A 23,550-nucleotide genomic window follows, 5' to 3' on the forward strand; every position below is an offset into this window, starting at 1 on the left:
TAAATTAATAAAGCTATATATGTATACCTGGAGTTTTGCTCATCAGTTAGCAACATTACTGGTGCAATACATCCTAAGGAGGGAATTTGTTTGGTTTTGCCTTTGGCAGGTCTGAATTTAAAATCTTTTCAGTGTTGACTTGAAATAGTCCTGAAACCACCGCAGAAATAACAAATGCAGAAGTAGGAGAAATTACAGCTGTGCTACAGAGCCTGCCTGAAAGGCTCTTCCTGCCCAGAGACACCACTGACATTTGCTCGTTTGGAAGAAGATGCAGTGAGATAATTGGGTCTATCGAGACAAAGTTCTCTCGCAGTTTGGCAGGGGCTGAGACCTGAAGCTGATGATGGGGCAGCTCTCCGCTGCTCTACTTGCTTCTTGTCATTTACCCTGCTCTTTCTACCCTCAAAACCAGAAAGAGATGCAAATTCTACCTCTCTTTCACACCAGATAGGGTGTGAACACCCTAGGTTCGGTCCTTTCTGGAAACCTCCTTTCTTTGGCTTCAAAATCACCCTGAGCAGACCAGTATTTCAGGATTGACTTGCTTTTCTACTCCAGCAGAGTGGAAAGTGGACTCTCCTCCACAGATGCTGCAACACGTTACCATCAGAGCAGTTACCAGTCTCCCGTGACTAAAGGATGGCACAGCAACAGAGACCAGTACAGAGACTTTAAGGCAAGGGACCTAGAAGGCTTGTTTAGGAGGGCTCTGGGAGCAGCAGCTTTGGACAGGGTGGAAGATAGGAAATTTGAACTGAGTGAGTGAGGGTAGTCCTGGAGAAGGGCAGAGAAGCAGCCCATGAAGAGTGAGGGCTCTGTTTTAGGATAAGGAGGAAATGTGGAAGCTCTGAATGAGGAGCTCTTCAGGACAAGAGCAACTGGAATTTAGGACCCCAAGTTCTGTTTTGCTGGTGGAAACCAGCTGCGTGATCAGGTATCAGCCAGGGTGTTTCCTCTTCTGTAGCAACTCTGCTGGTTTCTCCTTATTTCCTGTGGCATCCCAGCAAAGCTCTGATCTCCATTCTCCTCAGTGCTGGTTGCTGTTCCACCCATCCCTTCCCTTCTGTGGGCAGAAAAGCAGAAAGAAATCTCCCACCTTTTGCCTCTTTCCTGTGCCCCCAATCTGATACCTCTTCCTTTGCCCCAGCTTCTCCAGTCACAAATCATCATCATGAGCCATTTCAAGAACAATTCTTCTTTAGAATGCACACCAGCCTATAAGATCCTCTTACCTCTGACTGGGTCCTACAAGATCTAGGGTTACCTGTAAAAAAAAAAATATACTAAAGAGCCAGATACAACTACTGGAAGATCACCAAAACCAAAAGTGCCAGACTGCTGCAAAAATAGTAAGCTCTTTGTACAATGACCAGTTCTCCAACTACTGGCTCAGGGTCCCACTGGAGAACACAATGGCATCAAATGTTCACATTCATCACAGATGGTTCTTTTAATATTGGCTGCAATCTGTGATAGGTAACCCCATTCATGCTTTTTTTTTTTTTTTAAATATTCAAACCCATGTTTTATTATTAAAGTTAAGATGCTAGAGCATGATTTTGGGAGAAAGGAATAAATTTCAGAGCAAATTTTGCAGGCATGAAGTGTATGGGCTTTGGTTATACTTAGTAACGTGATTATGGTTTTGTTCTACTTTGTGTTGGAGTGCCATCAGTTGATCCTGCCTCTTTTCATTCCACTTGGATTTGTTCTTTGTTAAATTAATGAGGACTTAACAGAAACTAAATCACATGCCATTTAATAAGATTTCAGATTAAGCAGTAAAGAGCCACAAAGCATGTTGAAGTCTACTTGAAAGCTCCAGAGCTTTGTTCATCCTTAGCCACAATTATTTCCTCTTTGCCTGCCAGAGCAAACCGTAGCATCGTGTCCAAGCATGAAGATAAAGTCTGTTAACCCTTGTTAAGATACTCTGATGTTTGTTGTTGCCATGTTCACTCCAGCAGTTTTTTTCTAAAGACATGTGCTTGAGCCTTGCTATCAATATGCCTGCAAACATTTCACAATTAGGTTCTTACTAAGCCTAGCTTTAGCAGGACAACCTCTCCCTTTTCTTCCACATAAAAAGGGCCAAGCATGTCAAAATTTCACTAGAAACAGATTAATCTATATGACATGAGCTGCAGCTGCATAGTATAGGAAAGCCTGCCCTCTTTCTCCTTAATCTACTTAGCCTTGGAAGGCTACTAGAAGTTTCACCAAGGTATGAGTGGGCTTTCAGAGCACCACTTACATGTACTATTCCAGCATGTGCCCTCAGAGGAACATAATGTAATAGACAATGACTTTCTCACTTGAGCGTCTTTACAGCTAAAGGCCTACATAAGATTTGCCCTGCAGAATTTGTATGCCCAACGCTTGCCTACACATCAACAAATGAAAAACTAAAGTTACTGCTGGTGTGCTCATTCTGCATCCGTGCTGACCCTGGCAGCTTTTGTTTAGGATCCTCCCTCTCTGCTAGAAGAGGTTAGACTCCCCTGCTTAGAAAACTGCTAGTTTTATTTTTATGTCCTGCCCCAGTGCTTTGTGTTCCTGCCATTTTCTGTAGAGGCTGCATTTGCCGGCAGAAATTTTTCTGCCATGATGCATCTAGATTTTTGATCCTGAAGAGGCAGCTTGAACATGATGGTAATCTCATGGTTGTGACAGGTGAGTAAATTCAGCTAGAAAATCTGATTCTTTTAGGACAGAATCCTACTCTGTAAAACATTACAGAAGGTAGAAATATTTGTTATAGTTTGAGGCAGTCAGGCTTTGGGGAGAAGGCGGGGAAAGAGTTTGAAAGACAGAACATTGCAAGACAACTTTTGTTAAAACAAGTGAAAAGGCGATTCATTTTGCATGCTATTATTTCTAACTAAACTTAATTGACTACCTGTCCACTCTCCTCCCAGTTTATCGCAAAACCCACCACTACAGCAGTTTGAATGGAATATATGACTAAAGGTAGTCTACCTATGCGTTGTTCAGTCTCTATCTGCTGGAAGGGTGTAGAATTTCTTGCACATACCCACATTAGAGAAAAATCTCTTTTCAAAGGAAATTATGAAGCTTAAGTTCTCGTCGTGCATAGTCCTTCATTAGTGCAGCGACATTGTTAAAGCAGAGAAATGTGAAATGATGGCTTGATGGCAGAGAAGAGCAAAGGCACAACCTAGGAATGAAACACAGAACCCAGGAATCAAAACCACGTTGTTCTGGCTTTCCCACCGACAGTCGATGAAAGACAGCTTGGAAAGGTCCTTGTTCAAGCAACTGTGTCTCATTGAATGATGTGGCAGGGACAAAGGCACAGCTTCAGAAGTGAATCTAAACCATCTGTTAAATGTCATCATGCACACAACGTGTTACTGCATTAGCTCCAGATCCAGGCATTCGTATTCACATTCTGGCTGGGATACTAAATAAAGAATAGAAAAATCTTAAGCTAACAGAACAGAAATATTAACCTTAGTAAAAATGGTATGCAATTAATTACCCTGTTCAGAGAAAAGCCAGAAAGGGGTTAGCAGACAGGTACCGTGTGCCAAGACCGGGCACTAAGCTGTCTGGGATTTCGCAAAAACAATTTCAAAAACCCTATGGAGGACCCAGAGCTGGAATAGCTGATCAGGACTGAAATACCTAGGCAAAGAAAAGCAAACTTCTCATGGCACTGAGAAAAATTGTTAATTCCTCAGAGCAAGGTAATGCTACTGCTATTCTAAACATCTGCTCAAAATTATTTAAAGCACGAAACCAAGAACTCGAGGCCTAAAGACAATCACTTTTATAACAGTTTTATTCAAGTCTGTGTGCTCTAGTGTTGAGACAAGGCCTAGATCAGCATTACACTGTAATACAATAATTTTAGCCATTGAACCAAGCCTGCTTGGCATCCTTGGTTTACAATTTACAGTACATCCAAAAAAAGAGCAAAGAGAAAAGAAATCCCAAAAACGCCAACAACTTTAATTAGCTCTTTGCTTCGCTTAAATATTGTTCTATAACATAAAATAATTTAATACAAAAAAAGAACTGTAATCCAAATACACATAATACATTGACACAGAACAGAGGAAAGATACAGTAGATTATGCACAAGAGTATTCAGTTGATGTGTTACCTACAGTGAAACAAACTGGACATTAATATAATTTAACTATTTAAGCCCAAGAGGGTCAGAGGCAACAAGTCCGGGTCACAAATAAAGCTTTTTAAAAAATAATGCAATCTTCTTTTCCTCTAAGCTTACTGCTGTACAGAAGTTAAAGGAAGGCTCCAACAAATCACTTAATTTGACAACGTTTCATCACACAAACAAGAAAAACTTGGTGGCCTCCGTTACTTTACTCAACTCTGGGGTACATTACCGTTTGCTAATGTAACTGCTTCATTGCAGGTTCTTCGGGCAAAACATACCTTCAGGTGCTACTTCGATAGCAACAGACTTTTGAACACCATGAACAGAAGACATACAGAGGTCTCCAAAACCAGACTGAAATACTTAAGTTGTAAGATGAATCCCAGTCCTGCAGAGTTTGGAGTTCCTTATGAAGTACCCAACACCTTCCACACAGTGATTTCAACACAAGCAGGAACTATCCCATATCTCAGAAGAACAGACATGGGGGCATGACCTTACACTAGAGTAAATTACTCACCTGGTTCTTCAGATTTACAACATTGTATCTAGGAGAGTCAGGTCACCGATTTTTGTGTCTGGCTTTAAATAGAAGCAGGAGCAGATCCACAATTAATAAGGCAAAAGAAAGAAGTAGCTTATAAAAAGAGGGAGGAAATACATTCTCTGGCTGAGAAATTCTTGGACTTTCAAAGCCACAGAAGAGACATTGTTAAAAGCACAGGTATTTTCCCTGATTTCTCCACCACTGTTGCCCTGCCCACTCCATATTTTGCCTGACTCGAGAGGCTTATATCTCAGATATTTCCAGCTTGTCCTGAATTTATGACAAAGAAATCATATATACCAGCACGGACTGCTGCACCAACAGCTGACGAACAAGAACCCAAGAACTCTAGTAACAGTGGTGGGTGTTGATCACTGCTGAACTTGTCAGGTCTGTCCACCAGCCTGGAGGGATGCGTTTTTGAAATAAGAAAAAACACCTGAGAACAGGCCTCAGGTTAAACTGATGTTTTCACATACAAGCTCCACTCACCACTTACTGCCCCTTTGCAGCTAGCAATCTGCTAATGCAGAAGTCATTGCTCTTTCTTCCTGTGTCAAAAAACATTCTCAAAGCTCACCCTGTTTATGGTAAAAATTAGCAGTCAAATAGGCATGGCATGTGCAGTCATGGAAAGGCCACAAGAGTCAGCAATCAAACCAGCATTTACCCAGAGGCTTGCGAAGGAACTCTTTCCTCAGGTAAATTGACTCTTCCCTCTGACCATCAAAGTCCAGAGCCTGGTCCTTCACCATTAATCTCTACAGGACAATCCCCCAATTTAGATTAAAAGAGCTTTGCTGAATTGGGGTCTTGTGCACTTTGACCCACAGATACATTCCACTGACTTCAGTGATGTTTAAGTATGTGAAGAGCTTTCTTGAATTGAGGCCTCTTGCCTTTTAACTTGAAAGTTAATTCCCCTAAATATGAACTTTTACTACTAGATGTTCTTGGCTTTAAGTGGTTTCTTATTTTAACTGCCAAATATGAGGGGCACTGGTCCCTACTGACTTTAAGTTGATCTAGGTATATTCTCCACTTCGAATTTAGCCATCCCCCAAAGAGATCGATGTTGCACAAGAATAGATTTTACTCTCTGCAAAGAGCATTGGCCAAACTAAACCATTCAACTGGCAAACACTCATATGCTTTTTTTTTTTCTTCCTTCCTTCCCCCGCCGCCCCCCGCCGTGGCTTTATTCTTTACAGTCCAGGATTTCCGGATGTTATGGTTGTCAAGATAATCTTGGAAACAGAGTAATGGCAGAACTCATGCAGTAACATCTGCTTGAGATGCAGTGTGAAAAGTCAGCTCAGAGGTATTAGCTGCCCTATTCAGATACAAATTCTAACCTTGTTGACATTTTAAGAGCTGCTCGCTAAAGCCTGCAAGACAGAAGACCAAGCCTACTATGAATATCTGGGCAGTCAGTCGAGGGTGACAACTCATTTTGTGACGCAGACTGGGCCTGGGAGAAAACACATTACCCAAGCTGAGAAGTGGCCACATCGACAAATTCCAGAAGAATCCAAGGAAGAAGCTCAGTTCTCTAGATGTGGCTAAACTCAAGAAGCTCAGTGTGCAACTGAGCTATGCCAAACACTAATCAGAGGCCAGGTTTGTTCCGAAACTCAATGAGGAGAAATCAAGTATAAGGGTTCCCAAAGAACTTGTTCGTTTATCTACTGAAATCTGTTAGCAGCATTCTTATCAACGAAGCTTCGAAAAACACCAGAATGCCTTTCTGCTCTATTATAACCTCTACTGCTAAGAGAGCAAGACACAAAAGCATCAGGACATAGCTAGAACAATCTTCTTTCTCAGACCCATATGTCTCTCTTCAAGGCAAGGAGGTTAGCTTTATCCAACCTCAATGTCTGTTCTTAAGAAAATGCTATATTGGAACAATCAAGGTAGAACAGGGAGACAATGTCAATCACTCTGAAATAGCTTATATAAAATGCATTATTCTGGTCTTATGTTGGGGTTTCAGTCAACAACTTTTGAGCACAATGTAGGTTCTCACTAGCTATCCTGGGAGCTAAAGTTTGAGCATGGACAAGATCCTAGAAAAGTATTTCTGAATAATGAAAGGCCTTTCCCCACAGACATGATTATTTTTCAAATAATTTATTTCGAGCAAATAAAACTTTGGCATTCTTCCTGCAGATTCATTCTAAGCCCCCTTTTGCTAGCTGTGCATCCATCTGACCCATCAGCTACGGACCTAACAGTAGCCCACCTCAAGCTGAGCTTATAAATCCACTACACTACACACTAAAAACGTGTCATGGTTTCTCAGTATTAGCTATATTGGGCTGTCTGCACATTATTAGCATTCAGATACAATAAGGACTGTATTAGGATCTTATATGTTAGAAAAACAATACTGCAAATACAGGGAAACAATCAGGATTGTGTGTAGATACACCTTAAGAGCACACGAGATTATTTTACAAAATCTGTTTTCAAAAAAACAGACCTTCACTTTTAAAAGCAGTAGTGGCTGATATGAAATCACCATCTTTTGGTCGGTCTGTGGACAATCAGCTCTTCCACAGGTCAGAAACCATCAAAAAAAATGCCCTGCCTTGTCATTTATTGTTGATTTTGGAGACATACCTAGTAAAAGCAAGTATAATCTTAACTTATAAAACTGAATTGCTGGTTTTATTTTTCCATCAGGAATTTCCATGTCAGAGTCAAACACAAGTGTTTGCCTCTGTCCTCCCACCATTCCAGCCTCAACTGCCTACCTAGAGCAATTCCTACCAAAACTTACGCTTTCTTCCCATTCCATCTCTACAAATGAGGTAGCTCAGGGTAAAATAAAACAAACCAACCAGAAATTAAGTAACTACACATTCCTCAAATTCTTCTTTAGGACCCAACTTACCTATGGTGCCAAGAGATTACCAAGCAGCTAGTATCCCTCTGTCCTCTGACTGCTTATTACATTAAGGAGGATAATTTCACTCTTACTCACCATTTCCTGCCAACCTCTGCTTTCACTTCTCCCAGTTGTGGCTTATGCTTCTAGCTTGGAAACATTTTAGGTCAAAGCACACCTAAACCACGTATTGGTTTCTGTCTTAGGCCTCCAAGTACTATGGTAACGAGAATTAATAACCAATAAAGGTGGGACAGGAGCAGAATTACAATTGAGAGATAAGGAGAGCCAGTGATAGTGCACTTCTTTCCACAGGGTTGTATGCACATCAGTAAATGGGAGGACATGAAATGTTTACTGTGCTGGTATTTGGCCTGATGTGTTATGAAGAACACTATGGTACTGAAAGCTACAACCAGGAGTTCCCTCCAAAAAAAACCAATCTCAGGCCCTAGCACGGAGGCATGTGAGACAGAAGGCACCTAACACATACATATGTATTTCACAGGCTTAAAAACCAAAACAAAACCAACAAACAAAAACACAAACAAACAAAACTGTCCAAGAAGCCATTCTGAGTAGGAAAATTATGCTCCTAGACATTTAGAACTAAAGAATGAAAGATTTTTCACTCAGGTACAGTAGGAAATTAAATGTGTTTCTTGTATACAAACATTGATGAAATGCTGAAGACTTTCCAGTTGAAAAAAAAAAAAAAAAAAAAAAAGGAGATCCTTGTCAGAGAGGACCAGTAATAATTCTGGTAGCTACATCAGACCCACCACCCAGTGTGAAATTACCTTTTATTTACGCACACACACCACTTAGCCGGGGTCTGACTATTTTTAACATATAAAAATAAAGCTGATGTAGGTCATTTCAGAAGCTGTATTCATCTCTGACCAATGGCAATGCTGCTTAAAAAAGCTAAGCATGAGAAAAAATAAAAGCAAATGCACATTTTAAATGCAGCATGTGTCTTTCTACTAGCGTGTTCAACAGAGGGAGCAACAGAATAAGTCGTAAATGCATTTCCATACTGCATCATGAAATTGTGAAAGTAGGTCTGAGGAAACAATAAACCTAAGTTCTTCTGAAGACTCGTTTGCTAACAACAAAAGAAAGGAAAACCTAAACCATAAACTGGATTGGCAATAGAAAAAAAAAAAATTAAAATTTGGTTAAAGATCCTTTCTGTCCAGCTTGATACAATACCACTGCCTCTGCAAACCACCATATTCTAATCTTACAATAGGAAACTTAACAGAAAAACATAGGAAGGCATTCTTTCCTAAAGGTATCTTTCTTACATGATCAACCAAAGGTTTACAAAGTCTGAAAGTTCTCCTCTGTGACAGCATGAGTATGTTTTGGTTCTCTTTGCACATACATGCTGTATTTATTGCTTGTTTGCAAGTATGTTTTAACACATGCCTATCCCCTCAGTCTTAATGTCCAGTTTTTACCCAAATTATAGCCTGAAGTGAATTATAAATATGGAAGGTAAGAAACTGTTCTGCAGTAGCAGGATAAAGATTGGAAACCTTCATTTTCAAATATAGGTGTCCTTGTTTCATACTGAAAAAAGTTAAGCCAAAAGGAGGACCTGCATCACTGTGCAAGATAACAGCCTCCTTATTCGCCATAGAGTTGGTAAGAGTTGTTGAGTATATTTCCAAAGTGCATGGAAAAGGTTAGAAAGCAATATACACTTTTTCCAAGGAGAAAGGTATCAAAAAAACCCAAAAGAAACAAAACCATTCATATTAGCTTAAAATTACTTACAAAACTAGTAAGCTATTACTTAACTTTGGGATACAATATTAGGTTTGGTTCCATACATCTAATGGGACTCCAGCTCCCATATTCATCCCACAGAGATGAATTAATTTTCAAATAAAAGTTAAGCTCGAGATAGAAAGGTGACTCAAGATGGGAGGTTTCCTGTAATTTTCTATTTAAGAGAACACTCCAGATGACAAAGACCTTTCTTTACTTGACCATTACTGCCTCACCTTCAGCAGAATAAGAGGTATCCGGTTTCATTACAAATCGAAGTAACACCTCTATGCAGTATTGTTCATAAAGTCTTAAGATAACAGCATGCTATGAAGAGGAAGGCAACTGCTCCCATTCCTAGAGGTACAGAAAAATACTTCATCATAAAAGCATGCCAAACCAGAACAGGTCTTTCCACATCAATAATGCAAAATTCACTTTGAAAATACTCACTTTGTTAGAAAACCAATACAAAAAAGAATATTTTCACTGAGATTCCCTGCCCCATACTGAATATTAACCCACTGCAATAATAATCTGAAGGGAAAAAAAAAACAAACCCAAACTATAAAAAGTTACTTTTGCACCTCTGAAAGGATTGAAAGGAGGTAAGACCTACTTGGTGGCAAAAAAGAGCATTGTGCAGTCCACAGGAAGCAACAGTATTAGAAAAAAAAAAAAACCACAGCTATTATCACCTTAGTTTTGACACAAAAGCTTTCTTCTCTCTACCTCTCCCACACTCAATTTCTGTGAAGCCAGTAGACATTTATTAAAAAAAAAAAATTGTTGGTTTTTTTTTTGCACTGGTTGCTATGTCTGTGCTTTCCCCCCAATTTTACAGGAAAAAACAAACAGGCTATAAAGACAGCATACTTTGAAGGGCTGGCAAACTTTTTTCTAATTCCTAAATCAGCACATCGGTTACATAAATTAGGGCTATATATTGACACTGGCTATTTAAAAGAAAATACATATGTATTTCCAGACTAGAAATATTTCTCTCAGCAACAATCTTACTACTGCTATTATCAGTTAAAAATTTGTCACTTCCTCTTTTCGAGCCTTGTAATTATTTTAACACGTTTTACCCCATTCTTCTGTCATTATGTTTTAGACTGCTCAGTGATTTTGCCCTCTCAGATTATCTTTTTCTCATTTTCTCATAAAAAAAAGGTGCAACATCTTCAGATACTTAAGAAACAAGACATTTATTAGAATTTTTTTATAGCAAGATTTTCATCATCTTCCTCAAGAACACTGCTAGAAAGGTATGTCAATCAATGTAAGTCTGAAACTTTTGTCTCCCTGACAAATGGGAATATAGTAACCAGTAGAAAAAGAAAAAACTGTGAGATGACTGGCTCATATCTTCTCAGTATCTAGTGGACTACAGTGAAGCACACCTTTGGAGATTTGGAGCACCTCAGCTCCCACAACTGGCAAGGAAAAAAATCAGAAAGGAGAGAAATCAAGCCAGGATGGGATAGATGGATATAGGGAGGGGTCACAAGCTAGTTTAAGTATGTGCGTAGCCTCTGGCCTCAGGACACCAGTTGCAACAGCTTTTGGGATGCATAAGGTAAAACACCTGATGGCTCTTTGCATTGCGAGCCCCCTCTGCCTGTCCGAGAATACCCCACCACCTGCTAAAGCCAATAGCTTTGTTTCTACAACAGAGTCCTCTTGCCTGATACCTTAGGTTATAGGACTTCCAACTGGAAGACAGTTATGGGTTGATGCTCAAAGACTACCTCATTTTCTTTCATGTGCTAGATTCAATGAAAATCACTGCATCCAAGGAGTGTTTAAAAAAAACCCAGACCAAATTATGCTTCTACCTAGTCTTTCTAGCAGCTTTGTAGTAGGGAATATCTAGTTTGGAAACCCTGATGTGGAGCCTTGACTCCATGTCATCTGTCCTATCCAGTTCCTTTGATGTAGCAATGTCCATTTGGTGTTAGGGAAGATGCTCTTCAGAGCAAAATACTTCTAATAGGTCAGCTACACTCCACCTTCACCAACTGACTACCTAAAAGGGAGATAGGGGGAAGGGGTTTTGATACTTCATCCTCAACTTTCCTAAGCAAAAGAGGTGACAGAACAACTTGGCTTTAGAGCTGTCTTGCCTGCTGGGAACTTGACAGAAACCTTATGGTTCACTTGGTGAAAGCAACTAGTCAACTATGAGAAAGCTTAGTGGTCTGAGTTAAACCAATGTGACCTAGAAATGTAACCTCCCATTCCACACAAGTAAATAGGTTTTAAAGATTTCTGGTTGAATGCAGCTATTCCAGGAGATGTCTTTGAAGAGCACACGATGCTTCCTATGACTTTCGTAACGATACTTTTTGCACAAAAAGCATTAAATTTCAGAACAGCTGATCCAGTTTTGTTTCAGACTTTTCAGAATAGTAAGGGAGACTAGGAAAAATAGAGTTTTAATCTCCTGCTTCAAGTCCCTCTGGCAGCCTCTTGAGTTTACTTCTATAGCACAATCGATATGAACCATCTGTTCAGAGGGGTTTTGCGGTTTTTTTAGTCTCAGGATCACAAACTGAGTTTTCTGAAATGGAAAGCAAGAGGACAAATGCTTAAGAAATCAAAAATGCTGAAGACCTACATTTAACAAAAGCGTCAGAAACATAAGTCTCTTAGCCCTACACCAGAATACCTTGTCTACCCAGTCAACAGTCTATCCAGCTCCAGCAGTCAGTGTAACATTATTAAGGCTAGCTCTGGAGCATTCACTGGGGAAGGCAGCAAAAAGTACTTCTGCCATTAAACACATTTCATGGAACACGATAAACAAGAAATGTGTGACCTTTCTACAGAAAACCATACTGTAATTTCTTGGAAAAAGGGTGCACCTGACTAATGGCAACATGCTGGTTTTAGCCCTCAAGCAGAATTAAAAACCCGTAAGTACAGTACTTCCCCCCACACACTGATTTTTAACATCAGGTTACAAGCATCTAAAGACTCAGGTTCTCTGTGCTGACAGCTGCAAGAAAGTATTCGGCTACACGGTCTTCACAACAGTACTGGGCTTCCCTAGCAGGTTGAGCACTGCATTGGCAGCATGTCAAATCAGTTATTTGCACCCAAATGGTCAGCAGATTAGCAAAATGAGCACAGATCTGTACAGAAAGTGTGAACAGATACGCTGTACCCTGCAATAAGCAGACTACCCTATTACACTCATGTAAAGGCCACATCCCTTATTTATAATGCCAAAACTGGGGAAGAGTGACGCTCTCATTAAAGCCAGTAAGATATACCTGCAGAGGCACAGACACACTTGCAGTCTCTGTACAGAAAACCATAAGCATAGGCACACTTTATTTGTGTGACTTCCTCCTTCAAGACAGGGGTCTGTTCTTGCTCCAGAGTTAGGAGTTTTTACATATTTGAAGAAGAATAATGTTTTACCTGTCTACAGTGCCTTTCACTCAAAGATCTCAAAGGACTTTATACCTATTATGTATGTCCCAACCCCTCCCCTTGTGAGGTAGGTATTATCCCTATTATTTACAGATGGGCAAATTCAGGCACAGAGGTTACATTATTTGCCCAAGGTCACACAGTGAGTCAGTGACAAAATAAAACAGAATCCAGATGTTTTGATTCCTGTTTGCACAATCCAACTACTAACAACATAAGCCTCAATTTCAAAAGAGCCTTAAACAAGTATCCGCATGCATAAGAACAGTCTTAGGTTTCAAGGGCCATTCCTAAAAAGTGTACGAAAGGAGGAAAAACAGGAAATAAAATAATTAAAAAAAAAAATATTGGGGGACACACAACTTACTCCTGCAAGCCAACACAGCTTTAAGAAAGAGTTCCTGCTAATTCCCTTCCCAAAGCTGAGGCAGCTTGACTATGAGCCTGGGAAAAGCAGGCTGATGGAACCAAAGTTTGAAACAAAAAAATCAAACTAGAATAAACAGCCACACCATAAAGCCCTCATCATTTTGAAAGCACAGGGTCATAGAAAAATAGGGCTGAGAGGGACCTCAAGAGATCACTGAAGTCTAACCAACCTGCCTTGAAGCCAGGATCAACTACACCTACTCGTTCCCAACAGTCTAGTTCGTATGTTCTCTAAGACCTCCATCAGTGGAGATGCCATGCCCTTCCTCTGCAACCTGTTCCACCTTGCACTGCCACATGAGCAAAAGAGGACAAGTGAGTGTAAGATAGCTACTTCTGCTCCTTCAGTGGGGGTACCGTGATTCCCAGGCCTATCTAATGATCTGAATATATTTCGGAGAAGGTAGTCTCCAGATGTTTACTTGTTTCTGTCCTGGATTCCTTGGGAAAACATCAAACACTGGTGTCTGCTATAGTGTAATATTTGAGGTTTGAAAATACTGATTAATACCAGGATAGATACCAATATACTTACTGCAAGTGCCAAATCCTACAAGGTCAGTAACAAAGACTTTGATATGATAATTTTAGCTCATTGCAGAATTCAAACTGCAATAAGAGGGCAGGGAAGACTACAGAAAAACCCCACAGCAAAAGTCAGCAGCTTTGAGTTGCCAAGTTACATCCAACTGCAGATAAGAATCAGACAGTTGAACACCACATGCTTCAGCAGAGGCAGCACCATATGATCTCTGTAGCATCCCTCCATCTCATCTGTCTTCAAAGTGCATTCTCAGTGCAAAAAGTAGGATTGAATTTAGAGGGGCTCACTGTCCCCATTGGATTTCATACTAAGACCAGAATTCTTGCTTGAGTTCATATGCTGCAGCTTTGTGTGTGTTAAGTTCACTTCTGCATAGCGGAATGGTGCTGTCCTGGCTCTGCCCCTCAGCATCTATGTCCAACAGTGTCCGCTCCTCTACAGGAAGACCCACCTGGAAAGGAAGCAGTGCAGGCAGTCCAGGTCTCTCTTCTACAGTGCTGCTGCTACTAGCAAAACAAGAGTCCAGATTGCTTGGAGTATCAGTACTTGAACTGTTGGCAGAAGATTCACCCTTGGCATTGCTGGGTGACACAAACCACCAGGGATCGAGCCGCTGCCGACTGGCTGCAGGACGTGGCCGGGGCAGGAACTCCAATGTCTTGGGTCTTTCCAGTGTGGGGTCCTGCTGTGCATTCCATCGTCTTGGGGTTGGAGGAAAAACAAGGTTGGGGTCTGGCAGGCGAGGAACCTCATTGGGATCTCTACTTGGACTAGGTGTTTTTAATACACCTATCCAAAACAGAGAATGTAAGAGAAGAGGGAAACACGTTAGATGTCACTGCTAAACGGTTCCAACAGATCTTAGTTTATTGTATGTACACTGTGAAAACATTTTCAAAGCAGAAAGCCTCCATTCAGAATTTACAAACTCCCTATCTTCAAGATTACGCCAATCTAAAGTGGATAACTGGCTTCTTTATCCCTACACTGTTCTCAACACATTGCAAGACACCTGTTTCGCTGGGCTAGCACAAGCAGCAAGTTTTGTTCATCCTCTCTTTTGCTTTCTTCAATTTTCAGATTGGAGAGCATGGCTTTGACATCCTACCAGAGGTGAGGACTCTCCAAATCCTTCGGAGGACACATTACCCATTAACAGCTTGAATGGATCAGGGAGACACTTGCACAACAGGATGTGTGACACCTGTTTGGAGTGAGCAGGACCAACTTCCTGGAAGAGCCATTTAACACTACCTACTCTGGACGCCTCCTGGTTTGTTTTCGTTTAGGGGTGGGGGATGGTGTTTGGTTTTTTTGGCGGTTTTGTTTGTTTGTTTTTAATAAATACAACATAACTTTTAAATTTTCATGAATATCATTTTTAATGAGTATTCTCAGCTGCATTAACCCACATTTTACTGCAGACTGCCATTCAACAGACAACCTCAATTTGCTTAACCACTGGGAAAAGTCTAATTAAATCAGATGTTAATTTATTATTATAGTCCTTTTTTTCTGAGTTACTAGGGCAAGAAAACAGGAAGGCATTTTTTTAAGTTATCAAGTCACTGCCACTCTTAAAGACTGCAACCCTACCTACCCCGCAAGATCCCTCTTGCTTGCAAAGGAATAAGAGCAACAGTGGCACAGCCCCAAACTGCTTTAGAGATCCAGTTTTCACTGTCTCAAAGATCAGAATGTACTTTGATATTGTGACAGTTTTCACTGTCTTAAAGATCAGAATGTACTTTGAAATTCTAACAGCAATGCAAACAAGTGTATAAAGGCAATGGAGATGGAATCCCGAGGAACTGCTAAAAATGCGCAATATGTGTACTTTGTCTAAGAAACAATACTACACTCTGCCTCACAGCACAGGGGAGTAGAGAGAGCTCCTTCGTGCAGAGATGCTGGAACAGAGACCATTGCTGCATTATTTGTGTAATGATAGCATCCATAAGCTCTTCCTGTGGGCTGGCCATCATAATGGATGCTGTATAAGCAATATGTTTACTTCCTAACAAGTCATTATACTGTTTGGGTCTTTAGTCTGAAGAGGAAAAAGAAGATGGCTGAAAACCTACCTGCTCCCAGTGCTCCAGTTAAACAGCTACTGGAAGGGCATCCACTGGTTGGGCACCCATTGACAACTAGTCCACTCCCTTTGATGGCCCCATCAGAAGGTGTGCGCCTGTGCCCGCTCTGCTGGGTGTGGGAAGAGACTGTCACGTGTGTGGGAGTCAGGGACTGGTTGGGGTCTTGTTTGAACCTCTCAATCTGGACATTGACTAGGGGGTTGGTAATGGCTGGCAAGGGAGCCTTGACTGTCACTGGGCTGACAGGCATTTCATACACCACAATCTCATCACTGTCTGAGCGCAGCAGGGACCGGGTGGAATTACATTCGGAAATGGAAGACAGGGAAAGAAGGGTGAGGGATGTGGATGGCTCGCCTAGCAACAACATAGGATCCTCTTTCTTGAAGATCTTTCGGGAAGGTGGACTAGTGCTCCTGCGTGGGCGTCCAGCTCGCTGGAAAATGCTGTCGCGCTTCTTCTTCTCTTCCTTGGGTGCCTCTGGCTCCTCCTCAATCAGCAGCTGACACTTCCCTGCTTCTAACAGATCAAACCCCAGGCCTGCAGCAGCCAGCACTGCTCCACAGCCAAGCAATGCAACCTCACATCGCTTGTGGTGGGAGCCACTACGTTTGAGACTGTTGGTGGGTGTCAGCTGTGGGGTACTAGTAGCAGAGTTCACAGGGGTGGACTCCTCATTGGCATCACTAGAAGGGCCATCCCAGTCTTCATTCTTCTGAAATGGGATGCAGAGGTATGACTGATTGTGCCCAGGTGAAGGGTGCACTTTGCCCTCCCCATTAAGACATTCACTGTCTTCATCATCTGGAAAGCAAATGAAAACAGGCTTTGCATGGATGTAACATTTTCACTGGCAAATTTCACTGTCTTACAAATATACATGAAAATAAGCTTCTCCTCAGAAGATGCAAATTGTCCTCATCACAAGCATCATTCACCAAATGCCAAATACTCACAGGCTACTGTCTCCAAAGCAGATAGGCTAAGACAAGTAACTGGAAACGCTATCAGAGCAGAAGAAATTAGCGACACGTTAATCTATTTGAGATCAATTGCAGAACAGCATTTCAGAAGCAAGCTACACCTCAGTGACTTATACAGTAAATTTATATGTTTGGGAGTGAAGAGCAAAAGATAGGAAAATTATAAGGATCTATCCTTGCAAGTGAAGGTGTAGCCATGCTGCACATCTAAGTATCAACAGGAAAGGAGCTGAGAGGTAGCATGGAGCTAGAGGGGAATTAAGAGAAGTTTGTTAGCTTGACAGATAAGAAGCACAAGCAGAGAGGTGAAAAAAAGAAAATCCAGAAGGAAAAGGTAGTTACTTCACAAAGAATAAAAGAAAAATGGATACCACCAAAAGGAAAACATTGCTGTAGGGTACCAAGTGAAGGTCAGGAAAGGAGAGGTTCATTCAAATGTGAATGCAAGTGGGGATGAAAATACAAAGTCCAGGGAATTCATTTACCCATCTCTGCTAAGCTGGTGAATCCTGGAAAAGCAGGTGCAGTTCTCTGGATCTTCCCAAGGTTTGGTGCACTGGATGACCACTGTTTGTATCCTTCTACCAGAGCTTTCAGACTGAAATAGTAGAAAGATGGGAGAAAATGTACCATGCTCACAAACAATTTTCATTCCCCCCTTCTATATTCTCTATTGATCTAATTAGGGTATGCATGTATTCTTCTTAATTACATAGATTTGAAGTCCTTCCTTAGCAAGACATTTTGCAACATCTTTACAGCACCTTAGAATACAAAAAAGTCATAAAGTCCCTCCCTCATTTGTTACACCATGGCAGTCAAAAGACCTCTGCTGATAAGCAACAGCTACGAAGAAAGAATAATAGAAAGCACCACTACAGAAATCAGATGAAACATTTTCTTTTTAAACCAAAGCAAACCTACTATGGCAGGTAAAAAATGAAGTGCTCAGCAGGAGGGGAAAAATATCTCCAAAAACATTTCCATGTGAAATACAAATGAACAATGAAAGTCAAAGATCACTCACTGGGACAATAACATGCTACAGTCATTGTAACAGCAAAGTCATTCCTCCATATTATAAACCTCAATATTTCTCCTCTAAAGGAAACACTGCAATGAAGTACAGACAGTTAAAAGCATAAGTTCTAGATCATGGAAAAACAGGTAGATAAAATCATAAATCATGTCATTGTTTCCCTTACTTACAGAAAAAAAACCCCAAAACTCACAAAAACAAAGAAATGAAAAACTCAAAACCAAATCCCTACTTATACCTTTAAATGCAAGTGACATCAGTCACCAGGCACCTGAGCTTATTAGTAGTCCCTATTCATAGCCATTCATTCTTTACCATCATCCTATTTGTTCCCCGCAGCACCTTCATGACATCAGAAACATCTTTAGTAAGCAGCACAACTTTCTGACATATCAACACTGAGCAAAGTTTTATTGTTCAGTTATCAGTATAGTCCGAACTGGGAGATTTCTGGTGCCTTTCTTCAAACTCCAACATGAAACACATGGTAGTGAGGGTGAAAAGCTAACATACACTTAGGATAGACAGAAAATTGAATGAAAGGAGTAAAAAGATCTGTGGATAGTCTGAATGATCTCAACTGGACACACAAAAGCATCGCCTTGTTATTGAAAGAACAGAAAAATTAGGAGATAAGACCTCTTCCAGGTCCATTACTAACTAGCATTGTTCTTTGATGAGACACGTAATTCATTACAATCCTTTGCTTACAGAGAAAGAAGGGTATGAGCATATAGAAGTTCTCTTATGATTCTTATTTGCCACCGGAATCACTGGGCATTTCTAAAATGGCTTCCACTGCATGATTTCAAAGTTTAATTATATCAGGTTTTTTGCCTTGGTATGCATTTTTCCTTTATTCTGTACCTAACTGGGATGCCCTGCTTGTCACCAAACTAGATTGCTACAGCAAGGTCACAAGGTCTAAACTTGATCAGCACATGTTCAGTTAGTTGATGACCGTGCTATAGGCATTACGCTGAGTATCCTGTGCTGTTCTCAACTGTCTTGAAAACCCATCATTTCCCCCCCATGACCATTCTGCCACATGCAGTACCTTGCTATGAACTTGAATCCAAACAGCATAGTGCTGAATCCTACTTGTCAAGAAAGACAACCACATGGTTTTACAACAGAGATGCAATTCAGTGTGTGATTTACTCTCTCCATACTATACTCAGCCATGTAACACAACCCACCAAATAATGGATCTTGTATCTAAACTATCCATGTGTACAACATGCATAGTTAGGATAAATACTAGGTTAGTAAAATAATACTTAGTTAGGATAAATAGTACTAATACATAGTTAGGATAGCAAAGTTGTAAGTGATAGGCAGCAGTAATCTTCAGTTTAGCCTTCACATTACAGTCATAGCTATCTAAGGGGTCTTGGGAATTGCCCTTTATTGTACAGCAGGACTCATCAACTTAGTTTGCTTCCTTATGACTTATCAGAGCAATCTTCCCTTCCAAAAAACAAACTGAAGATTTGCTATTACTGACAAAGCACAGCTCAATCTGAACAGAAAGATAAGTAACTACCAGAATAATTTCAAGGCCTGCTACGTCTGCCTCCAGGTTATAAAATCTTTATCCTTCCCTTGTATTTTTTCCTCCTTCTCTCTCTCTCCCAAATTACAAGCAGACCCCAAAGACCTGTGCAGAGGACAGCTGCACATCCTCTTAATTAGACAGTAGTGTGCATTTGAAAACAATTCAAAACATGCTGACTTAAATAACACTGCTGTAGTAGTAATGTACTCTGTTGCTGCTCCAAGGAGAGAGAAACTGGAATGATTTGAAAGCACTAGCAGCAAAACTAGCTATTTTAGTCGCTAGTGTGACAATTCAGGAATGTAAAGACTTCTTATCTGTAATCTATTTAGATTAAATAACAGGAAGGTTATTTCTCTGTTGTATTATGGTCAAGTTACTTCTCTGTTGCCTTTTTGTACTAGGAAGTCAAAAGCACCTCTCTTCAGGACTGAAAAGGTGACGAGGCTTATTTGCTGAGCAAATTGCAAAAAACTTCCTTACAACTGGAAGATGTAAGATGGCATCTCTGGTGTCTTAACATCATTCTGTAACACCATGCTGAGGTGTTAATACAATACTGTCATGAATAAAAAGTCTCTGTTCCCAGTCTCATCCCTTTTTAGCTTGCAAGATTTTAAGAGATAACTGCTAAAGGACTATGAGTACCCCACATCCAGTGTCACCTTCTGTAAAATCAGTAACACCACCAGTGTAAAAACTTAAACAGGGTAAAGATCACCCATGCCATTGTAACAGTGTGAAAATAATCAAGTTTAAGCCAAGTTTAAAGACAATTAAGACTTCAGCATATATCCTTGAGAATATACCGTAAGATCACAATTGAACTGTTACAACACTAAAGCTTCATCTGGTCTCTGCAATTCACACAGCAACCTTCCACTGCTGTGTATATTCCTTATGCTCAAAGATAAATGCAGAAGGGTGAATAATCACCATGTGATCTTTTCATGACTGCCTTTACTTGATGTTAATTATAGGTCAGTTTACTCAGGCTAGAGAATTTCACTGTAATTCCCACAATGTAATCCTTGCATAAATTTGGAATTACCTCCTGTGGAGAACACATGGAAAGTGATATAAAAGATGAAGATTCAAGTTCCCGTGATCACAGTGTCATGCAAGCAACTGGAATAGCAGCATTGCTGCTACTAGAACAGTGTCATAGAGAAGACTTCTGTGTCCTAAGTTTAGCTCTTCACTTGACCCCAATTTTTATCCTCCTACCCTTTAAAATTAGAATTAAAGAATACTAAAACCAGCAAGGACTCTGTATTTTGAGTCGTTAACATTTACTGCAACTCTGCTCCCTTTAGTTTAAAGCCTGCAGTCTGGCACGATCTCAGCAAGACACAGTAGTTCATTGTATGTTAATCATACTGCCCTGCAACACTATCATGTTTCAGATACTCTGCAAAATGCCATAGGTGTACTGAGTCTCCCTGGAAGAGGTGATGAATACTATAGAACATCTCAGTTGTAGAGAGAATAGGATGGTTTTCATGGTTAGCAAGCAATTCCTCTCCAGCTGTCTGTGTCCAAAAGCAATTCAATGATTCAGACTGTACAGTAATGAACAGAAAACTGAAGAGCTTTACTCCTAGAATTCTAAGAACATGATTTCAAAGTAGAAGTGTTTTTCTACCAGCTTCAGTGATCTCCTGCCCTTTTATATAATTAATGATTGTAAAGCGTAACATCTGTTTCAATTCCATAGAATGCTATACTTCATCTATAAGTATAGCATAGGTAGTAGTAAAAGAAGCTTCCTCCACATTGCCCTAGTAACATGTCCGAGTACCTTTGAGGGAGAACGTATTTTAATGTCATTAGAACACTTAGATCCAGGCCCTCTCACAGAGGACTGCAATAACAATGCATTATGTAAACATCTATTTTCCAGGAATTTCACACCTGAGCACATAATATTAAAGATAAATTATAACCAGTTATTTTATTTTCCCTGCTAAATAACATGGCAAGAGTCAAACTATTAATTTAGCAGGGGAAAAAGCTTCAAACTCCACTAAAAATCACAAGGCATTCAAATCTTTTAAAAGATCAAAATACTCCTATGTTTAAAGCAGAATTCTGGCAATGATCTGTTGGAGTCCTGGTATAAATAAATTCACACACACAAAAAAGAAAAAAGCAGCCACAGAACAAGAATCTATAGAAATAGAGGTAAAACCTGTATGTCTGCAAAAATCACTTTGAGGATGTATTTACTCAAGGTACATGTCCTTTTCAAAAGCCTGCAGAGAAGATATTTGCCTGGCTCTACCAGATACTTTTTTTAAAATAGCATTTAAGACAAGAAAAACCATAGCTGAGAATTCTAAAAGAGAAGTAGTTTCAGATATGATATGAAAACTACAGAAAGTTGAGCCTGAAATTAAAGAAAAGCTACTAGAGAAACAGTTTTGCACAGCTAAGAAGTTCTACTGCTTACAAATATACACATAACAGGATAATAGCAGACAGTGAAAGCATCAGTCAGTGCTGGACCTCTAGCAAGGGATTGAATGCAATGCAGTTTTGTGTTCTGTTCTAAATCTCTAACATCTCCAGTACAGCAAGTAAGTTTGGAAGCAGAAAAGTGTTCGCAAGAAGACATGCAACCAGCTCCTGGGAACCAGCTCATAACCAGTTTCAGAACCTGGAAACCAATCTGGTTCCAGGACCCCCCTTACCCATCTTCTCCTGCACCTAGCTCCTTGTGACAAAGTGAGCTCGGTCCCCAGGTGCGACCCTTTTTCTTCTGGCCTCTCTTCTCTTCTTCCTCTCCTTCCTCCTTTGGAAGGACTGAGCTTCGTCCCCATGTTTTACTGCTTTCAGCAGGAGTCACTTCACAAGTGGGAAAAACAGTGGAAAATGGGAAAGAGAAATAGATACACAAATTAAAAAATTGGTTCCAGAGCAACATAAAGAATAAAACATAGGCCGGAACAGTAATAAAAATATCCATTCAGGCTTCTTTCCCATAATTCTGACCATTTATCACCACAGATCTAACAACAAGATCCCTTCAAAATTAGTGTAGATGGGCTTTACAGCTTCATTCCATCACTGGTTTCACTTTTAGAACCACCAGTTTGACACCAGACACACAAGTGTCATGACATCCAATACAAACACTACACATTAATGAACATCCCATGCTTGCCTGCCTAATTCTGTTATGGGAACACTATTTTCATGACAAGTGCCCTTCTTTTTTGGTTCTTCCTTCCAACAGTAGCTTAATCCACTTCAATAATGTTTCACAGATCTATTCTGCAAATTACTATTTTTAAAAATTAACCCGTACACCTAAGGAATGTATTTTCTATACAATCAACCAGCAGTATTTCAAGAACTTGGTAAGTAAGGTTTGGATTCCAAAGAAGGTGATACTCCCCTCCATCACCAATGCACTCCATTTTTCTCTCTAAATGCATACGTGCAGGGCACAAGGCAAACATTTTAGAACTTTTTTTCTTTTTTTTTTTTTACAGTCCTGTCCTAGATATGGAATCTTAGCATCTTACCACGCTGACAGACTGCACATTTCCCAAATTCAATACTACATTGAGCTCCTTACACTGTATGGCCCTGAGTCTGGGAATAATGGTAGGACTTGCAGGAGGGCTGGAGCAGCTACTGATCAAGCTTTTCCTTTTATCCATCGTTGGAGAAGCCTGCACAGTGAATTTATGCTGGAAATCTGTTTACCAAAAGAAAAAAAAAATCAAAACAAAAGCAGAAAGACACAGTTAAAATTCTTTGGTTTTAATATAATAAAAAAGAAATAATAATTTATGGTAACTTTCAAAGAATGCAATTTACGGGATCTATGTTGAAATTAAGTTTTACAGCTAATTGCTATCACCCCATCATACACGCAGTTACTTCAGAACAAAGATGTGCACTCACTCATGAAGATACATCTTCTTAGTTTATGTGTGAGATACATACACACATAGATCCTCACTTGCTGACTGACATTTATGCCAAAGTGTATCCCTGTATAAATTCCTTTCGCCTTATCTCTCAGTTTCTTAAGCTAAGCAAAACCACCAGCAATAGGTGTTTACAGACCTGAAGAA

The 23,550-nt window shown here is 40.2% G+C and overlaps 1 protein-coding gene across 5 annotated transcripts in view; it reads right to left on the bottom strand.

The window, feature by feature from the left end:
• Nucleotides 1-1,808: 1,808 nt before the first annotated feature.
• The window catches only part of MAP3K9 (mitogen-activated protein kinase kinase kinase 9), a 68,577-nt gene continuing 46,835 nt past the window's right edge, over nucleotides 1,809-23,550 (bottom strand). The window contains exons 7-12 of one of the 5 annotated variants that reach the window (XR_012835699.1): nucleotides 23,046-23,168; nucleotides 22,156-22,309; nucleotides 17,351-17,463; nucleotides 15,871-16,686; nucleotides 9,606-14,575; nucleotides 1,809-3,181 (exon numbers count right to left, since the gene is read on the bottom strand). Coding sequence is in view for 3 of the 5 variants with exons in the window: in XM_075754267.1 (XP_075610382.1) it covers nucleotides 14,094-14,575; nucleotides 15,871-16,686; nucleotides 17,351-17,463; nucleotides 22,156-22,309; nucleotides 23,046-23,168 (1,688 nt within the window). In the remaining 2 variants the exon portion in view is untranslated. Of the gene's footprint in view, nucleotides 3,182-3,785; nucleotides 14,576-15,870; nucleotides 16,687-17,350; nucleotides 17,464-22,155; nucleotides 22,310-23,045; nucleotides 23,169-23,550 lie in introns of those variants that run through there. The other 4 variants (XM_075754269.1, XR_012835700.1, XM_075754270.1 and 1 more) reach the window with 4 other exon arrangements.

This window comes from Balearica regulorum, chromosome 5 (genome assembly GCF_011004875.1).
Source record: "Balearica regulorum gibbericeps isolate bBalReg1 chromosome 5, bBalReg1.pri, whole genome shotgun sequence".
In the NCBI taxonomy this organism is placed as follows: Eukaryota; Metazoa; Chordata; class Aves; order Gruiformes; family Gruidae; genus Balearica; species Balearica regulorum.